Source organism: Mastacembelus armatus, chromosome 7 (assembly GCF_900324485.2).
Source record: "Mastacembelus armatus chromosome 7, fMasArm1.2, whole genome shotgun sequence".
NCBI lineage: Eukaryota > Metazoa > Chordata > Actinopteri > Synbranchiformes > Mastacembelidae > Mastacembelus > Mastacembelus armatus.
In genome coordinates, this window is record NC_046639.1 from 7,662,166 (window position 1) to 7,680,610 (window position 18,445).

Sequence of the window (18,445 nt, forward strand, 5' to 3'; positions counted from 1 at the left end):
AGAAGAATCAGGAAAGATTTGTGATGAAATACACTTCCGCTCGTATCTTTCCTGACTTCCGGTTTTCTTCCGGGTGGGCACATTGGCGCGTTAGACTCTAGGTTGATGGCGGGTGTTTAGCACAATGAAGCTGATTACCTGGAACATAAACGGCATTAGGACGTTCAGAGACGGCATTAAAAAGGCCCTGGATTCACTGGACGCAGATATTATCTGTGTTCAGGAAACAAAAGTGACGAGTAAGTTGTTCAGTCGGGAGTTAGGAAAATTCGGGAGCTGATATGTGTCCCACAGTCAGAAGCAGAAATACTAAGATGTTAAATCCAGTCTGTTCCCACAGGAGACCTGCTTGATGAAAGAACTGCCATTGTTGACGGCTACAGCTCCTATTTCAGCTACAGTCGAGGACGCAGCGGCTATTCAGGTTTATTACCCATTCACACCAACTCAGTGTCCCAGATTTATGAAGCTCATGTTGTTGTTTTCAATGTCCTTAGACTAAAAGACTCTATCGAATAAGTCCACACTGTTAGTCACTGCACCCACAGGACATGATCTGCTGACACTATGCAAACAAGCTCTCCTCCCATCCCTCGTGTGCACAGGGGTTGCCACCTACTGTAAGGACAGCGCCACTCCTTTTGCTGCTGAAGAGGGTCTCACAGGTCTGCTGACCAACCATGAGGGAGCTGTCGGATGCTACGGTGACCACGCAGAGTTTTCAGGCGAGGATCTGCAGCTTTTGGACAATGAAGGCCGAGCTGTCATCACGCAGCACAGAATAATGTGAGAGCAAACTTCTGAGGAGTTTGCATTTATGTCATTTGCATTATTTGATGCCTTAAAGACTAAATAGTTAATTGATTGAAAATAAATGTACGTTGCAATCCTGTGATTCAACATTTCTTCCGGATCATGTAAGTAATGGATCGAAATATTACTGTTAATCTCTCTTTTTGACTTTTTCCCTACAGGTGCCAGGAGAATGTGAAAACTCTTACTGTAATTAATGTATACTGCCCACGGGCTGACCCTGAAAAGCCAGAGCGAAAGCAGTTCAAACTGCAGTTCTACAAGTTGCTTCAGTGTCGGGCTGAAGCTGTACTGAAAGGCGGCAGGTGAGTGCTAAGAAAAGTTTTAGGACTCTGTTGCTGACTTTTTCACCAGTTTATGGCTGTTGTAGATTTGCACTTGAACAACAGCACTCTTAATTGCAGTCTGTATATTAAAAATCCAAAGATGTGTGCACTTGTTTAATATCAGGGGCTTAGGTGCTTTGAGTTTCAGTTCACAGTGCAGGGGCTAAAACTCATGCAATAACATCCATTTGCAAAAGAAAAGTTCTAGTACCCACTGATATTTTTTCTGTCCTCTTTTGTCATATCATTCTAATTTTGGAACCGATTTTTATATTATTCTCTCTGTGTAAAAAATGAAACAGTCATGTTTTTTTCTGTTTTATTTTTCAGCCATGTGATTGTTTTAGGGGATGTAAATACATCTCACCAGCCTATAGACCACTGTGACCCCAGTGATGTTGTAAGTAAAAAATCTGAATATTGTCATATGAGGGGGAAAGTGTATGCATATTTCTAGCCATGAAACTCAACCTACTTTGCTTTTCTCATTGCTTAGGATGATTTTGGTGAAAACCCTGGGAGGAAATGGCTGAATGAGTTTTTGCACAGTGGCAAACAAGAAGATTACAGAAATGTGGAAGAACAATATAAAGAATCCGAAGAATCAATAGATGGCATCCACACTGGAAAGTTTGTGGATGTCTTTCGGTTTTTCCACCCAACTCGCACAAACGCCTTCACATGCTGGTCCACTCTCACTGGAGCACGGCAGACCAACTATGGCACGCGTATCGACTATATATTTGCTGACTGCCAGCTAACCAAGGAGCAGTTTGTGGCAGCAGACATTATGCCAGAGGTGGAGGGGTCAGACCACTGCCCTGTGTGGGGGCAGCTGAGCTGCCCTCTCCTGCCCAGCTACAAGCCTCCTCCCCTCTGTACTCGCTTCTTGCCAGAATTTGCTGGCAAACAGCAGAAACTCTCCCGCTTCCTTGTTAGGGTGGATCAAAAATCAATTCAGTCTGAGCAGATGGACGTGCTACCTGGATCTCAAGAAGAGGGGGAAAGGAGGGAGAATTTACACCCATCTGGACCTGCAGATATCTCTGGTAAAAAACGGGTATTTCCGTCAGATTCCGTCGCACCACAGGGGAAGAAGACAAAAAAAATAAAGCCGTCTTCAAAGCCACAGGGCAGTCTCCTTTCCTTTTTCAAACCTAAACTTACAAATGTTGTTCCCCCTACTGACACTTCTACCAAGCAGTGTGAAGAAACACTGGACAAAATTACTACAATGCAAAACTCCCAGCAAGTGTCCACAACTAAAGGAAAAGAGTCTATGGTCACAGACATTGCGCCTGAAGACAAAGCACTACTCTCTGGTGGTTCTTCACATGTGTTTACCAGCATCACCACAGAGGTAAATGACAAACACATGATGACTAAACATTCAACCCCACAGCCCACAGTGGGACAGTATAATGTGAAGAAAGGGGAATCCAAAGTGTTTTGGAAGTCAGTGCTTCATGGGCCCCCTCCACCACCCTCCTGTAAGGTCCACGGGGAACCCTGTGTGCTTCGTACCGTAAAAAAAGAGGGTCCAAACATGGGCAAGCAGTTTTTTGTATGCGCCCGTCCTCAGGGACATGCTTCCAACCCTGAAGCCCGATGTAATTTCTTCGCATGGGTTGATAAGGGAAAATGAAGTGACAATTTATTTTTCTTGACTCTAGCTCGACCATGTACTCTAAAACTACTACACAAATGCCTCATTTCACTTATTTTACTTGTTTTTTTTTTTTTTAATAATAAAGTTTTTTAATTGCTCAATTTCGTTTTATTTGCTCTTACATCCTAAACATTTTGGAAACCAATAGATTAGATGATCAACAGAAAATAAAAATTTTAATAATACTCGTTATTTGGCAAAAAATTACAGATATCCTCTGGTCCAGCTTCCAATGGGAGGCTTTCCACTTTTCTCTGTTATATTGTTGTAGACTGAATGTCCTAGAATTGTGGAAGTTGTGGAAAAAGCAATTTGAAGGTATCACATCGGACCCTGGGGAAATGTTATGGGTATTTTTACATAAATCAGCTGGTTCAGACATGTAACTTGGCCAAATGAATGAAACAATGGTTGAGTTAAAGTTCCTCACATCATATGGCTTCTGTATGACTAAGATGTTTTTTCCTTTTTGATTTTTTTCTTTTTTTGTCAGTTTTAGAATCACAGTATATTAGGAAACCTGGTTCTATGTACCAACTCATTCCACTGGCAGAAAACTAGGACCACTGCTGACAGTCCAGACCTGTATAATTAAAGTACAGTATTTCATAGTTACTGAGCACCGACCAGGATGAAGGAGTGGCTTGACTTGTGACATGGCAGGAAATTGCTTACCCGCGCTATTATTACCCCTCCTCCCCCATTTTCTCTCTGTTCTCACAGCTGCAGAGAAACTCGTGGGTCTTTGAAAGACAGATTTTAAAGGTGAACCAGCCGGCAAGTTTTAACTTTTACCCTGTTACTTGTGTCTAAACTGAAGACATCCATCTGCCTGTTTCTAGAGAGGTGAGTACCAGAAGAAGGCTTTCATTTGTTCCAGGATTTGGTCCATGACACAACTTTCCCTTCATACAATGGGAAACCAACAGAAGGAAATTATATTTATCTCTAAACTGTATGTAGGCAGTGGCAATAAAGGTAACAAAATCACCTGTTTTGAACTCACAAGTCATTAAGGGTATTTAATTTGACTTAGGTGACTGAATTTAAATGGAACTTTACATCATTTAAATTTTCAGAACAGACACCATAATCGAGCTGGCACGCTGCTCCGAATTACTTGGATGTTTTGAAATGTGGAAGTGATGTTTCGTGTGAGTGTGTGTTTTTTCTATTATTATTATTGTTATTATTATTATGATGATTTTGTTATAATGATGAAATGAAACTTTTGAAAGGTATAAAAAGCAACCTGACACCTTTGTTAGCACCACACTAGCTGAGACCTGGGTACAATATAACACACTTTTAGTACAGAATATGTGCCGGGGGAGATAAGATTAGGGTGTTCCTGGGGTGTGCTAGTAAAACTCATATCTCAGTTAAGTTGAGTTGTATCAGCCAACTGAAATGTCTTTCTCGTGAAGTGACCTTTTACGTTAACAACAACTGCTCCTACAGGTTAAACATGTGTTTTAGTTGCTGCATTCAGGAAGTAATGTTGTACTGCATGCCTCGTGGCTCATGTGATGTTGAAAAGCTAATTGTGATCCCTGAAAACCCAAGTTTTCTGTGTTTTGAACAGGAACATTTAAAGTATACTTTTTTTGAGTGTGTGTGTGTGTGTGTGTGTGTGTGTGTGTCATCTTGTAAATTTCTACAGTTCTGTGTCAGCTCAGGTCTCACTTTGTTTTGGATGAAGCATCATAATCTGTAAGCATGTGCAGTGTTTCTGTTTTTAACAAACACGTGGGCTGCCTTTAAAAAAAGCACTTATCCCCTAAGCTAATTACCATCACTGTGACTGCCAGTAGGATGCAAACTGTCAGCAAGGATCCGCCCATTCTGCAAGAAAGGCCCCCTCAGATGACACCCACTCCTCCCCTCCTTTCTACTGTCTACTCTGTGTTCATATGGTAATTGGCCCCCAACATGAACACCACAATCCCTGCTGATTAGATGGGTTCCTAGGATTACCTGTAGTCTTGAACTGCAGATCTCTTCTGAATTCCTCAGGCAATTACTCTTTTTTTTTGTTTGTTCATTTGCTTGTTTTTTTGTTGTTCTTATTTGTTTTTGGATTTATTTTGGGCACTAATATCGAAACCATTTGAGTGCAAACACCTGCTGGTAGATCCAGTTTATTTGAAGCCATGGCATTTGTCCTAACCGGTTTAACAAAGGGTTAAGCATGGGTGTTCCCATTTCCCGTTTACTCCCTCCCAGCCACTAATCTCTTCACTCTCTCCTCTCTTCACTACCAGGGAGCTTTAGAGAAAGAGTCCTTAGAACAAAGCTATATATATATACACACTGGAAGAGTCTAAATATTGAGAGAACCTCTACAAGGATTTATTCTGTCCATTCATAAAAGAAAACTAGGCTTGTCCTTGGCCACCAGGGTGAGTTGCTGAAAACTATGTATGTGTGTGTGAATGTCCTTGGGTTTTAGATGTTGAGGAAGAGAAGGGAAGGCCTAACTGTCAATACTGAGCAGGTCTTGCATCAGACAAGAGCCATGTGTTCCACTGCTGGATTTCAGAGCACAAGAAGAGTTGTTCATTGATGAGATTATTATGTAGGTGATTTGTTGATATGATTTATTATGATGTGTTATTGAAATAGATTTTTGAGTTAATTGAACCCACTGTGAGCAGCTTGTTGGGGGGTGGGGGTGGGGGGGTAGATGTAAAATACAGGAGTACTTTTCTGTTTTGATTACTTTTTACCACCTTTGTTGCCATTCTAAGAACTTCACCAGTAACCAATGAAATAACAAATGTTTATCGAAGGTTTCTATATATGTTTGTCTAGTTTTTCTACCTGTCCACATTCAAATGTAAAAAAAGTTGGCCCAACTGTACAATCTACCCTTTTCAAAGTGAGAGCGGTAAATACATAAATAAATTTGTTGGGGAATCAGCTTTCTGTAAAAGTGAAATTAGAAATTATTCCTGTCATTTAGACTAAGGTTTTTTTTTTTTTGTTTTTTTTTTGGTTGGGTGTGTTGAAAATGCGTCATGGGAAAGCCTTCAGGTATGTAACTATAGAAAGTTCTTCTAACCAACTTTCAGGGAAAAAGTTACTCTTTAAACTAAATACCACCATTTACACAGAAACCCTTTGTTTACCTCTGTGGCTCACTGCTATCAGGAACCAAGTTGTATGGATTACTGTGCCTCCACAGGCCGGTTCAGTGAAGAGCGTAGGAATATAAAAAATTCCGGTTTTGTGTAAAACTCTTAAGGAATGGCACTCTGTATTGCAAGTGTGTCTCTGGGGGTCAGATGAAAATTCTGAGGGCAGCCTGACCCACAGAGAAGGCAAGTATCCCATGACCCCATAGCAGGAGCACAGACCTACACTCATTCCCATAGTCTGTCCATATGAGCTTTGTGAGGCCCACAGCAGATTAGATTAACATTAAGTCCTTTAACAACATTTGTTATTTAAAACCTATCATGTTGCATAAGTTTTAAATGGACTGAAATCCCAAGTAAAAAGTAGTAAAAAAAGTGCCCCTTTTTCTGTTACTTCTGTAGAAATCTTTTTATCCTTATATCTTATGCAAGGAGCTGAACTTAAAAATAAAGTTGTGCCAAAGAATTCTTGGATCACCAATGGAAAAAAACATTAAAAAGTAAGATTTGTGTTGTTCTTGGCAAGTGGGAGAAATGTCACTGGTGCGTTTAAAGACTTTACAAATAGGTTCTGCTGTTTTCTGTTTCTGCTACTTCAGTGTATGAGTACACAGGGTACGAAGCACTGAAGTGCAATAAGTAGTTTACCTCTAACATTTGAAGGTATTGAAACAGCTTAGTCAGTCTTCCGCAGTTGCATCACTTTATATTTACGTCTATATGAGCCAACACCTCATATCAATCTCATAAAACTACAATGCAAATACATCACATTTTAATTTCTGCAAAGAATGATTGTGAGATCTTGTCCCAAATGCAACAAGTTAGGGCATGATTTCAGGAAATTTAAGCATTCTAAAGCAATGTAAACCAGTTCATGACACATGCTGAGGTAAGCCCACTTCAAATAATGGGAACATTGAGTCTGTGCCTGAGGTGTGCTGGAAAAACAACCCCAGATGACATCAAACCCCAGATGACATCAAACCTTCACTACGCCATCAACATTTGGAGGAGATTTACCCAAGCAAGCATATCACAAATTAAATAACCCTTTTCTCTTCACTTCCAGCAAGGCAAACATTCAAAGTGGATTCTTTCAATCAAGCATAAGTAAAAATTCAAGTTTTACAAATCACATCACCAGCAACCAGAATGGAGCTTCAGAAGATGAACGGACATTGCAAGAATGAAGGGTAAGACTCCCAGATAAACAGTAATTACTGATCTGTGATCATATTGTAGTACAGGTGTTCTAACCTATCTGTTGTAGGTTTGATGGTCTGGATGCCTTGGCTGAACATGAGGAGTTTCTCCCACACAAATCTGGTGGCAAGAAAGAAATCCACTTTACAGATGTGAGTAATTTTGTCAGCCATATGTTAGCCATATGCCTGTAGCAAAATGAGATAAACACCACATATTAATTTATTTATCTGCATATCATCCTCTTTTCTCTACTTACTACAGTTCGAGGGAAAGACTTCATTTGGCATGTCCGTTTTTAACCTCAGTAATGCCATAATGGGCAGTGGAATTCTGGGATTGGCTTTTGCAATGTCCAACACTGGAGTGATTCTTTTTATGTGAGTAAGCAAGCCAAACATGTAGTCCTTACTTTGGCTGAACTTTGTTTCTGGCTGTATTTTGTCTGTATTTTGTCTGTATTTTGTCTGTATTTTGTGTGTGTGTCCGTGTGTGTGTGTGTGTGTGTGTGTGTGTGTGTGTGTGTGTTTGTAGGTGCACGTGTTTTCTCACAGAGCTTGTGTAGGGTGTGATATTTTTTCCATATATTTAGTACTTGGGTGAAGCCAGTTTACAGAAATAGAGTAGGGTTGTGTGTGTAAGTATATGCTTTGTTGACCGACAGTGAAGATATTTGCAAAATGAAGCTGTTTTTATTCTTGAAGGGATATTTTTTAATGTCTCCTTTTTCTGTTTTTCTGAGAACTGTACATATTTTATACTCTACCCTTTATTCTGTTGTCTAATTGTTGTCTAAACAAAATGATCTATAAAAATATCACAAAGAGGCATTATTTTAGGCTGAATTTGGATTTGTTTAAGGCATGTCTCAGTGGAAGCAGACTGGATTACGTAGGTAGAGAGCCATTATAAGGTTTGAAGCAGGGTGTGTGTCATCTGACTGTCTACGTGTGTTTGCGTTTGAACAAACCTGTGTGGTGAAGGAAGAATGGGCCCTGCTTGAGTATGACTGTGCTTCTGTCCATGTACCTGTGTGAACTGTAATGGCAACACTATGTATGCAACTACTACCAGGCAATGAGGCAATGCCTGGTCTGTCAGAATTTACGCTAGAGCTCATATACATACAGCTTCTCTAAATCAGATTTGAGTGGGTAAATATAGACGCTAGTGATGAAATCCAAGGCACGTCTGCCACTATGTGGTGTGGGTTGAGTGGCTGACGAACCAGTCCCACAACGCCAAACTCTTGTCTATCTTTGGGCAAAAAGAAACAAGATCTCAATGTCTTTATTATTTGATTTTTATATTTTGCACAGGTTTAAGTCTAATAATAATAATGTTTGTGAGACCATTTTGGTCATGTCATTTTTAGACATCAGTTACATTTCCCAGAAAATATCTTTTTTTTTTTCTTTTTTTTTTTTCATGTTTTTCAGAATCTTGTTGGTGTTCATTGCCATTCTGTCTGCATATTCTATTCATCTCCTGCTGAAGAGTGCAGGAGTCATTGGTAAGCCGAGGCTAAATTCAAAACACGCAACTCAACATTCAGTATATAGACAATATTCATATAATATGTATTTATAATGTTTGTGTTCCCAGGCATCCGGGCTTATGAGCAGCTTGGGAATCGGGCTTTTGGTACCAAAGGAAAAATACTGGCTGCTTTTGTCATTACAGTACACAATGTTGGAGGTAGTGCTCTGCCTTTTTTCATGTTTATTGTCATGTTTATATCTGATAACTGTCACGGATTGCACGCATATTAAACATGTAGGATTAAACACACATAAGTAAATAAGTAATACAAGATTGTTTCTTCCTTTCAGCAATGTCCAGCTACCTCTTTATTGTCAAGTCTGAGCTGCCGCTGGTTATTCAAGCTTTCCTTGGCAAACAAGAAAACACAGGGTGAGTGCTGACGTCGTCTTGTAGTTTCAGTTTTCAGTTTGGTGGAGTACTGATTTTCTTTTTTTCATCTGTTTGTCTGGGTAGAGAGTGGTTCTTGGATGGAAACTACTTGGTCATCATTGTTAGCATTGTCATCATCCTTCCTCTAGCACTCATGAAACAACTTGGTATGTTTTCTTTACGTCATCACATTTTCTTTATTTATTTATTCCTCATGCCTCCATTACCCACCATTATGTCCTCTTTTGAAACAGTACTAACAGTAATATCATTACCAAATGCGAATGTGTCATTTGTCATTGTTATTGTAATACAGGTTACCTGGGATATACAAGTGGTTTCTCCCTCACTTGCATGGTGTTTTTCCTCATTTCGGTGAGTCAGCAAGAATACAAAAATTATAATCAGCTGTTCCTTCAATAAATATTTATCTTGAAATAACCGGTGGGTGCGCCTCCTTAGGTTATCTACAAGAAATTCAACATCACATGCCCGCTGGAGGACAGACACCAAAACGCCTTACCTAATGATACTGATGTCCACAGTGATTTAAATGGGACAGAACATGTCTGTGAAGCCAAGCTATTTACCATCAACTCACAGGTTATAGAAAAAACATTTTTACATTGCCTGCTTCCACTTGATATTGTCAGTTGATTATCACAACATACTCACCATCACACTCTACACCAACACACTGCCACATCAGCAGCCATGTTAAAGCAATGTACAAGTATTTACCTGTGGGTTACACACTAAACTTTGGTGTGTATTTGTCTTTTAGACAGCCTACACCATCCCAATTCTGGCCTTTGCTTTCGTCTGCCACCCAGAGGTTTTACCAATCTACACTGAGCTACGAGAGTAAGTCAGAATGCCATCATCCATTTAATGAAATTCTATGGCAGGTCCCTTAGTGACGCACATAGAACAGTAATAAAGTATTATTAATACATATCCTAATTTTTCTGCTTGCCTTCATCTCAGTGCCACGAAGAAACGCATGCAGAAGGTTGCCAACATCTCCATCCTGGCCATGTTCACCATGTACCTGCTGACTGCTCTTTTTGGTTACCTCACATTTTTTGGTAAGCTACAGCTGAAGTTAGTTACTTAGTTAGTTAGTTCTGAAGGTTTCAAAGGAATCAATCACCATAAAGTGATGTGATATACGTACGTCTCTGTGGGTAGGTGCTGTGGAACCAGAGCTGTTACACACTTACAGTAAGGTCGATGCCCTCGATGTCCTGATTCTCTGTGTTCGTTTGGCTGTGCTGGTGGCCGTCACTCTGACTGTCCCTGTGGTTCTCTTCCCGGTAAGATATCTGTCATATTAGTTTAGCAAAAATATTTTTATCAACGGGGCAGAACGGTGGATTAGTGGTTAGCACTGTTGCCTCACAGCAAGAAGATCCTGGAGTTGCATCCCGGCAGGGACCTTTCTGTGTGGAGTTTGCATGTTCTCCCTGTGCTTGTGTGGGTTTTCTCCAGGTACTCTGGTTTCCTCCCACAGTCCAAAAACATGTATGTCAGGTTGATTGGTGACTCTAAATTGCCCATAGGAGTGAGTGTGAGTTTGTGAGGTTGTTTGTCTCTATGTGGTCCTGTGATGGACTGGTCACCTGTCCAGGGTGGACCCCTGCCTTTCACCCAAAGAGAGCTGGGATAGGCTCCAGCAGATCCCTGGTACCCTAGTTAGGAATAAGTGGGTATAGATGATTGATGGATAGATTTTATCAACAAGAATATTTTTGAGATGTCCTCACACTCTTATTAACATAAAACCAATTATTACCAATGCAGATAAAATACACAGAACTACCAAACACAATAGAAAAAAATTCAAAAGCATCTAAAACAGAAATGATTAGTTAAATAGCTGATTATCAGCAAAAATTAAGACCATCAGTTAATAGTTTAAGACATTTTGGACTGTTGGTTGGTGATGTGTCACAGTATGACCTGTGTAAAAATCATCAAAAGATAAAATGTAGTTCCATCTTCCAACAAATAAATATTAGCACTTCAGTTTCTAAGCAACTGTGGAAACAGCTTGTGTAACAATTAAAACTAAACATGCTGTGTGCAACGACCCCAAGTGGTAGCAAGTGGTAGTTGTTGGCCTGGAATTAAGCCATGCAGTGTTTCTGGTTTCTGGTAAGCAATTTCTCAGTGAAACAGAAAATGGGATTTGACACTGAAGTGTGTATGTGTAACTTTAAGAGTCTTGTTGCAGGAGTCTTCACTTCCAGTGAAACTGTCTTACTATTTTAGTGCTGCAGAGTGAAACTTCCCAGACAAGCTGTTTCCGTTTCACTGTTCACAAGCTAAAAGATGCATCTACCAGCACATCAAGTTTTCAAATTAACATATTACACTGTATCTATTTATTTAACCCACTGAAATACCAATGTGTCAAAAGCTATGGTGGGACCTAGAGGTACTAACTAACTACATCTCACTAATAGAGCAAATGAGTGTACTGCGCAAAATGACGGTCTGTTCCTTTAATACTAAATTATTCTACTGAGAGCAGAACACTCTGTTGCCTCTGGTCTCACTCCATAGCATAATGAAGCAGATATTTTGCTTTTAATATGCGCCAACCTTGGCCAACAGCTTATAAAGCTCTGTTACCTTTGGTGATGAAACAAGATTAAACTATTACATACACTATATTGTTTTGTTTATCAGTTTTGATGTAAAGAAAAACATGTCATTCTCCTTTTTTTTCTTTCCCTGTGCAGATCCGCAGGGCAGTGCTCCAGACCATATGGCCTGACAAGCCTTTCCATTGGGCCAAACACATCGGCATTGCATTTGGTCTCATCGTCATAGTCAACATACTTGTTATCTTTGTGCCCTCCATCCGCGACATCTTTGGCCTCATTGGTATGTTTTTGCACGGCATGAATGGCTGTGTAGTCTGGGCTTCAGTGCCGATATTGTGTTGTTATCTATAGTATGAGTAAACTGTGTAAAATCACCTTGTGCAGCTTTAAACAAACTCATGTCTTCATTGACAGGAGCCACATCTGCTCCCAGCCTTATCTTCATCCTACCTGGAATCTTCTACCTTCGCATTGTTCCTTCAGAGCAGGAACCTTTGCTGTCCAGACCCAAGATTCAGGTACAAGTCTCTTCTTTGAGCTATTAAGGATACTATGAACTGTTCTTGGTCATGAATTTTTCTCTATATATTTTAAGTGTTGTTGACAGATGTTCCTTTCTTTGCTTCCGCTTCTTTAGGCTGCATGTTTTGCTGCATTAGGATTCATCTTTATGGTCATGAGTTTGTCGTTTATCATCATTGACTGGGTGACTGGACAGTCTCGAAGTGGAGGTGGGCACTAGTGGCCAGAACTCAACAGAGATACTATAAAAATGCCAACTAAAGCTCTCCCTGTCATTAAATTACCCTAATCCAAAGGCAAATAGCAAAGTCTGGCTGCATACGATAAAGGATACATGAAGAACCTTTGCCTACAACCAAAAGTTTTTTGAAATATGATGGGGCACACAAAATGTCCTGTAATGGAGGAAAGAACACGGATGCACGAGAATACATGGTAATGCATCGTGAAAGAATCAAACCTATGTCATGGCTGGCAATAAGGAGGATAAAGGATGAATGGGAAAAGCATGACTCAAATGGAAATCCCATTTTAAAATATGGATGTGTACAGTACCACGGAATAGCTCAGTCACTGCCAAAACCCTTCCTATCTACTTCCTTATCATCACCAGATTTTACGCAGAAATTTGAATCTTTCATTTTCCCAGAGATTAGCTTTTTATCCAACAAAAAAGACATTCTTGTCTGTTTGTTCATCGGCTGCTATTTTATTATAGATCTAAAGCTGTCAGATCTGCTGATGCAGTGGTGTCCAGATTTCTCTGAAACTCACAGATTCAGCCAAATGTGACCAGCTGTTCCACACTAACCTTTCCAGTCTATCGAAATACAATTTCTGATGATTAGTCTGTGGAATTTATGTGTTTAATGTGATATTTTATGGATATATTCTGGCACTCAGCATAACCATTGAGACTCGTGAAATGCTGAGTCTGAGCTGATGTTCCACCAGGTTTTTGCTGCTATTCATTAAGGTCAAACAGTTACTGACAATCACCCGTGAGACAGCAAACACAGAAAGGTGATTGTTTTATTGTGTTTCTGAAAACATCCATCATTGCAAACCAAAGAATATATTTACTGTCACATTAAGAAACATGTATTTTTTTACCATGTTTGTCAAAGGCTAAATAAATAAAAAAAACCTAAAAAAAAACATAAAATCCAGTGTTAAAAAAGTTGTCCCTGAAAGAGGATAATGAATTGTCATTCTAAATAAATATATGGATTCTTTTTTTTTTTTTTTGTCTTTAAAATATGTCCTGTACATTTTTAAATTAATTTGAATGTTATCCTTTAATAAAATGTCTTTCATTTGTAAATACACATTCAATTGCTTCTTTGTCTGCATAAAATATTAAGTGTGCTAAAAAGCAGTAGTGTAGCAGTATAAAGAATGTGCCTGCTGCAGTGGAAGCGCAACAGTGCACTGCCTCCTGAAAATGGAAGTAACACGTTCATTTGTGCGCTTCATCTGAGAGAAAGAAGAAATGCGGGGGTTAGAGAAGTGCGGTTGTCCGTTTCCTGCTTTGAGAGTTGATGTGTGCACAGAACAGAGAAGAGAAACTTCCTTGACTTTAGAGCTTAGTATTCTGACAGTGTAGATAGACGGGACTTTTTCAAATGCTCTACACATTAATTTAAAATAAACTAGCAGCTTTACCAGAGGACCATGAGCCGTGGGTCTAAATCTAAATCGGAGAGCGCCCAGAGCTCTCTGCTGAGCCCACAGGAGAATGAGAAGCTGGAGGAGCTAATGGGCAGAAGGTGTGCTGTAAGTTCTGAACTGAGCTCGAAGGGCTTTGCTGTAGTGTTCCGTAATATTTAGCTGTATCTGCCCAGACTTGTGTCCTATCTGGAGAAGAGTTTATTTTATGTGGGTGAAAGAGAATGTGTGTAACGTAGTACATGAAATTCTCGTTGCTATTTAAAACTGTAAATTGTTTAACCCCTAAAGACTTTACCTTTGGTTTAGCATCATATCCTGAATTTTAGTCAAAACTCAGCTGAGGGTTGAACCCAGTTACAATATATATTTGACTATAGCAACATCAGTCTTGTAATTTCTTGCTTACTTACTCATTTATGGTGTACTTACTTTTTATTTGTTGAGTTATGTTTTATGTTTAAGTCAATTTTAAGTCAAGACTTATTTTGACATATTTTGAACATGTAAGAGTCTTTTGTGTCAATGTAAATACAGTTTAAAATGAGTCGCTGACATTAGGTCACCAGAAAGGAGGTAGTTTTAACAGGAAATGGTGGCTGAACCATTTCTTCCTCTGGTGTCAGAATTAGACACTATCATTGGGTCTAATCTTACAGCAGAGCAGAAGTTGATTTGTTACCAGCTCGCTTTTAGTTACTGGGGGAAACATTCCCACAAACCTGCATCAAAACAATCAAATATCGTGAGTTGTATGTTTTTATGACATACTGTAAACATCTGCAGCAGTCAGCTACTTGAACAAATTAAACTACACAAGGAAGTGAATCATCATCATAAATTTAAATTTAGATTTGCAAAAAGAGAAAACAATGCCGCCAGTTGTCCTATCTGCACTGAGCTGTTTTCAACTAAAGTGATGTCTGTGTGTGTTTAGTCCATGGCCACTGCAGTAGCACAGCTGTTTATGGCTCTGCCACACAGTCCAGCTATGTGGAGCTTGCAGCATACCGGAGTGGTCTGCTTCGTCAAAGACAATCCTCAACGCTCCTACTTCATACGGATGTTTGATCTGAAGGTAACATCTCAGACAACAGAGACAATAAAGACTTTAATTACAGAACGACATAAAAACACTTTACGCTGATATGTATAAGTATGTTGTCCATTGACAAGTTACCAAAGTCTGAAACAGATATCTCAAAGATGTCACCATCTCACATGAATGTTGCCAAGAGACTGAAATATTAATACTGTGTTTCCACAGGCAGGGAGACAGGTTTGGGAGCAGGAGCTCTACAACCAAATTGTCTACTCCACCCCTCTGCCATATTTTCATACCTTTGCTGCAGATGTAAGCACATTTTTATCTACCCTCTTCCTGCACACTTCAGTTACTGTCTAGTTATAACATGGTGCCCTACAGTTATTTGTGGTAAAATAATTACTAGGTCACAGATGTTTTAGTGTTGTTTTTTTTTTTTTTTTATCACTGTTTGTTATGCAATATAGGACTGTCAAGTTGGGTTGAACTTTTGTGAGCAACAGGAAGCAGAGGCCTTCCAATATGCGGTAGAGCAGAAAATCAACCAAAGGAACAGCCGCCAAGGTCAGTGAGGACACAGCCACCGCTTTGATGTTTATTCTTAGAATTAGAGAAAATTAAATTCACTTTATCACGATAACTCATAGCCTTATAGCCTCATACTTGCAACTACAGTATGCTTGTCTATATATTCTTAGGCTAACGTGTTGTTCGCAAAATATGCTGAACTAACTGAACCTACTTTGATATAGTTGCATTGGCAGATTCTAATAATTTTACATGTGAATCCCTATCATTAAGCCTGTTACAGAGACTTCTGTATCTACTGAACAGAAATAAACCAGTTCTCTGGGTTATTTTTGAAAAATATAAAGAATGGATGAAAAATGAATTGATAAATAATGTGTGAATTAAATAATATGTGATTGTTATGGGTGTTAATGGCTGCATAAATATTGCACTATGGTCAATGTAAAGTGATGCAAAATGGTTTCCCCTCACCTCCTTTTTTACTAACAGACAGAAAACAGCACCCCCTGCCTTCTAACGGTAAGATAGCAATTAACTTCATGACTCATATGTCATAATAATGTAAAGCATAATATGGACAGGTGTTTCTATTGTTTTATTCATCCAATTTGTATTAATGAAGCTAGGCTAAATAAGAGAAACACCACTCTGTATAATGCATTCCATTTCAACAGTTGGTACAACAGCAGTAAACTATAAAAGTAAATATATTTCTTTCCTCTCACATTGTTTCCACTTATTGTAGACAGAGGTTCCCTTCCGCCACCCCCACCTGAAAAGGGTGCGTAACCCCACCACATCAAAATGTCTTTGCTGTGACATTTAGTACCACCAATAATTCCTGAAATGAAATGAGTGCCAATTTATGTGTATTGTGTATCTCCTCCAAAAACATCACCAGGTAGTCCTGGTTCTTTTCATATGGCCACAGTGGACATCCAAAACCCAGATATCCAGTCTTCACGCTACCGCTCGATGCCTTCACCTTCATCCGTTCTGAGCAGCAAAGAAAAGAAGAAAGACAAGAAGAATAAGAAAAAAGGTCCCAAACTCTCCAAAGCAGACATAGGAGCACCCAGCGGATTTAAGTGAGTTTTTCAGAAGATGAACGTGTTGTCTTGATGTCAGGTAGTGAATGCTGTTGCTCATTATTACTATAAGTGCAATTGTGTTTCACATGTCTCTTTTCACTTCCTTCGTGACAGGCATGTTAGTCATGTCGGCTGGGATCCTAACAGCCTTGACCCTGACCTGTTGCAGCTGCTCTCCAGAGCTGGGATTGGCGAAGCTGAGATGAGGGATGAACAGACCTCCCAGCTCATCTATAATATCATTGAGCAGTCTGGTGGCATGGAGGCAGTCAAAAGGGAGGTGAACAAAGGTTGGACACTTTATCATTTCATTTCTTTTTATCTCAGTGCTCGTGCTGATCTAATGGTCTATATACCTTGGGCTGAATTGTAATGCATATCTCTCATTGTGTTATAGCTGGTGGACCTCCACCACCTCCACCTGGCAGACAAGGACCCCTGCCTCCTCCGCCAGGCTCTAGTCCCTCTGCTCCAACCCCACCACCTCCACGAGGCCGTTCTGGCCCTCTGCCTCCCATCCCAGGACAGTCACAGCGAGGTGCCCCACCCCCTCAGCCAGTTCCAGCACGCGGAGGTGTGCCACCCCCACCTCCTCCAACAAGCAGAGGCGGGCCACCACCACCGCCACCACCAGCACATTCTACACCTCCTCATTTCCCCTCACCACCATCCTCAAAGTCCTCCCACAACCTGCCTCCCCCCCTGCCACCATCTGGTCAACAGCGTTCCATGGGCTTCCCACCTCCTCCTGCCCCATCAACGCCTAGCAGAGTAGGCCTTGGGGAAGGAGGTGGAGGACCTCCTCCACCTCCTCCTCCACCCCCCCCAGCTCCACAAACCTCAGATTTCCCACCTCCCCCTGCCCCCATCTCTTCTGGTCTATCATCCCCTGCCACAGCATCCTTTGGAGGAGGAGACAGTAGAGGGGCTCTGCTGGATCAGATTCGACTGGGGAAGAAGCTCAGAAATGTAAAGCAGTTTCATTTTCTCCAACATATTTCATATATACAACATTTAAACTCATAGGCACTATCATAAACTCTCATGTATGGACAGTGTAACAGATGTTTAAATGCTGTGCTCTCATCCTGGTGTCTTTCAGGTAACAGAGAGCCCTGATCCACCTCCACCTACTTCTCCAGCGTCAGGGGAAGGAATTGTTGGTGCCCTCATGATGGTCATGCAGAAGAGGAGTAAAGCCATCCATTCCTCTGGTAAATATAAGATCAATATTTCCCGTATTTAATCTAAAATAGGCCTATATTGATTATAAGACGACCCGCTGCCTGGCCCCCGTTCTGTAACATTTTTTAATGTGTCAAATTTTTTAGATTCTCAAGCCTTTATTAACTGTGCTGCAAACTCTGCATCTGTCCGTCTCATTTGGCTGTTCCGAAGCTTTTTACAGACGCCATCTTCTGTTGAAAATGCATAATGACCTTTTACAGTGAATTCCAAAATAAGGGCCCAGATACTCTATGCAATGCATTTTACATCTTGATTCATTTCATCTTAAATAAAAGCCCACCCCTTCTATTTTGAAAATGAATATAAAAAATATACTAGCTTATATTCAGTCCAATATCAATAAAGGGAGAAAAGGTTTGTTTTTTTGACGATGCATAAGTGCAAAGCCCAAAATGTTTAAATTCACTTTTCTTTCAGATGAAAGTGAAGATGAGGGCGGAGATGAAGATGATGAAGATGACGAATGGGATGACTGAAGTAGAAGCTGTTGTTTGTGTGATTTTGAACTGTGATTTTAGTTTCAAGCCTCTGAATTGCAACATCTATTAAGGGATTGTTATATTATCTTAAATTGCAAACTGGAATATGAATTTTGTATGAGACAAACTCTGTAGATGCATAAATAAACAAGTAGTTAAACACAAAGGACCGCAAAGGACA

At 40.1% G+C, this 18,445-nt stretch overlaps 3 protein-coding genes across 6 annotated transcripts; all 3 read left to right on the top strand.

Annotated features, from left to right (window-relative positions):
- On the top strand, nt 1-2,844 carry apex2 (APEX nuclease (apurinic/apyrimidinic endonuclease) 2). Its single transcript, XM_026331846.2, has 6 exons — nt 1-239; nt 341-424; nt 606-786; nt 975-1,118; nt 1,470-1,539; nt 1,636-2,844. The coding sequence occupies exons 1-6, from the start codon at nt 125-127 to the stop codon at nt 2,782-2,784; spliced, it is 1,743 nt and encodes a 580-aa protein (XP_026187631.1). The 5' UTR covers nt 1-124; the 3' UTR covers nt 2,785-2,844.
- A 654-nt stretch (nt 2,845-3,498) lies between these two features.
- Nucleotides 3,499-12,563, top strand: LOC113145296 (sodium-coupled neutral amino acid transporter 3-like). Of its 3 annotated transcripts, XM_026331852.2 has the most exons (17): nt 3,504-3,654; nt 3,888-3,962; nt 7,021-7,144; nt 7,222-7,306; nt 7,419-7,534; nt 8,594-8,667; nt 8,760-8,852; nt 8,987-9,068; nt 9,153-9,235; nt 9,385-9,443; nt 9,531-9,671; nt 9,853-9,932; nt 10,056-10,156; nt 10,260-10,384; nt 11,816-11,960; nt 12,095-12,198; nt 12,318-12,563. In XM_026331852.2, exons 3-17 carry the CDS (start codon nt 7,104-7,106, stop codon nt 12,420-12,422), a joined length of 1,434 nt encoding a protein of 477 aa, XP_026187637.1. In that variant the 5' UTR covers nt 3,504-3,654; nt 3,888-3,962; nt 7,021-7,103; the 3' UTR covers nt 12,423-12,563. The 3 variants fall into 3 exon arrangements, with proteins under 3 accessions (XP_026187635.1, XP_026187637.1, XP_026187636.1); XM_026331850.1 differs by lacking the exon at nt 3,888-3,962 and having other exon boundaries at nt 3,499-3,654; XM_026331851.2 differs by lacking the exons at nt 3,504-3,654; nt 3,888-3,962 and adding an exon at nt 4,895-5,210.
- A 1,128-nt stretch (nt 12,564-13,691) lies between these two features.
- LOC113145295 (WASP actin nucleation promoting factor) lies at nt 13,692-18,445 on the top strand. Of its 2 annotated transcripts, none has more exons than XM_026331848.2 (11): nt 13,692-13,978; nt 14,808-14,948; nt 15,138-15,224; nt 15,383-15,479; nt 15,936-15,965; nt 16,192-16,227; nt 16,348-16,534; nt 16,652-16,827; nt 16,935-17,506; nt 17,640-17,751; nt 18,203-18,445. In XM_026331848.2, the coding sequence occupies exons 1-11, from the start codon at nt 13,877-13,879 to the stop codon at nt 18,259-18,261; spliced, it is 1,599 nt and encodes a 532-aa protein (XP_026187633.1). In that variant the 5' UTR covers nt 13,692-13,876; the 3' UTR covers nt 18,262-18,445. The 2 variants fall into 2 exon arrangements, with proteins under 2 accessions (XP_026187633.1, XP_026187634.1); XM_026331849.2 differs by having other exon boundaries at nt 13,692-13,971.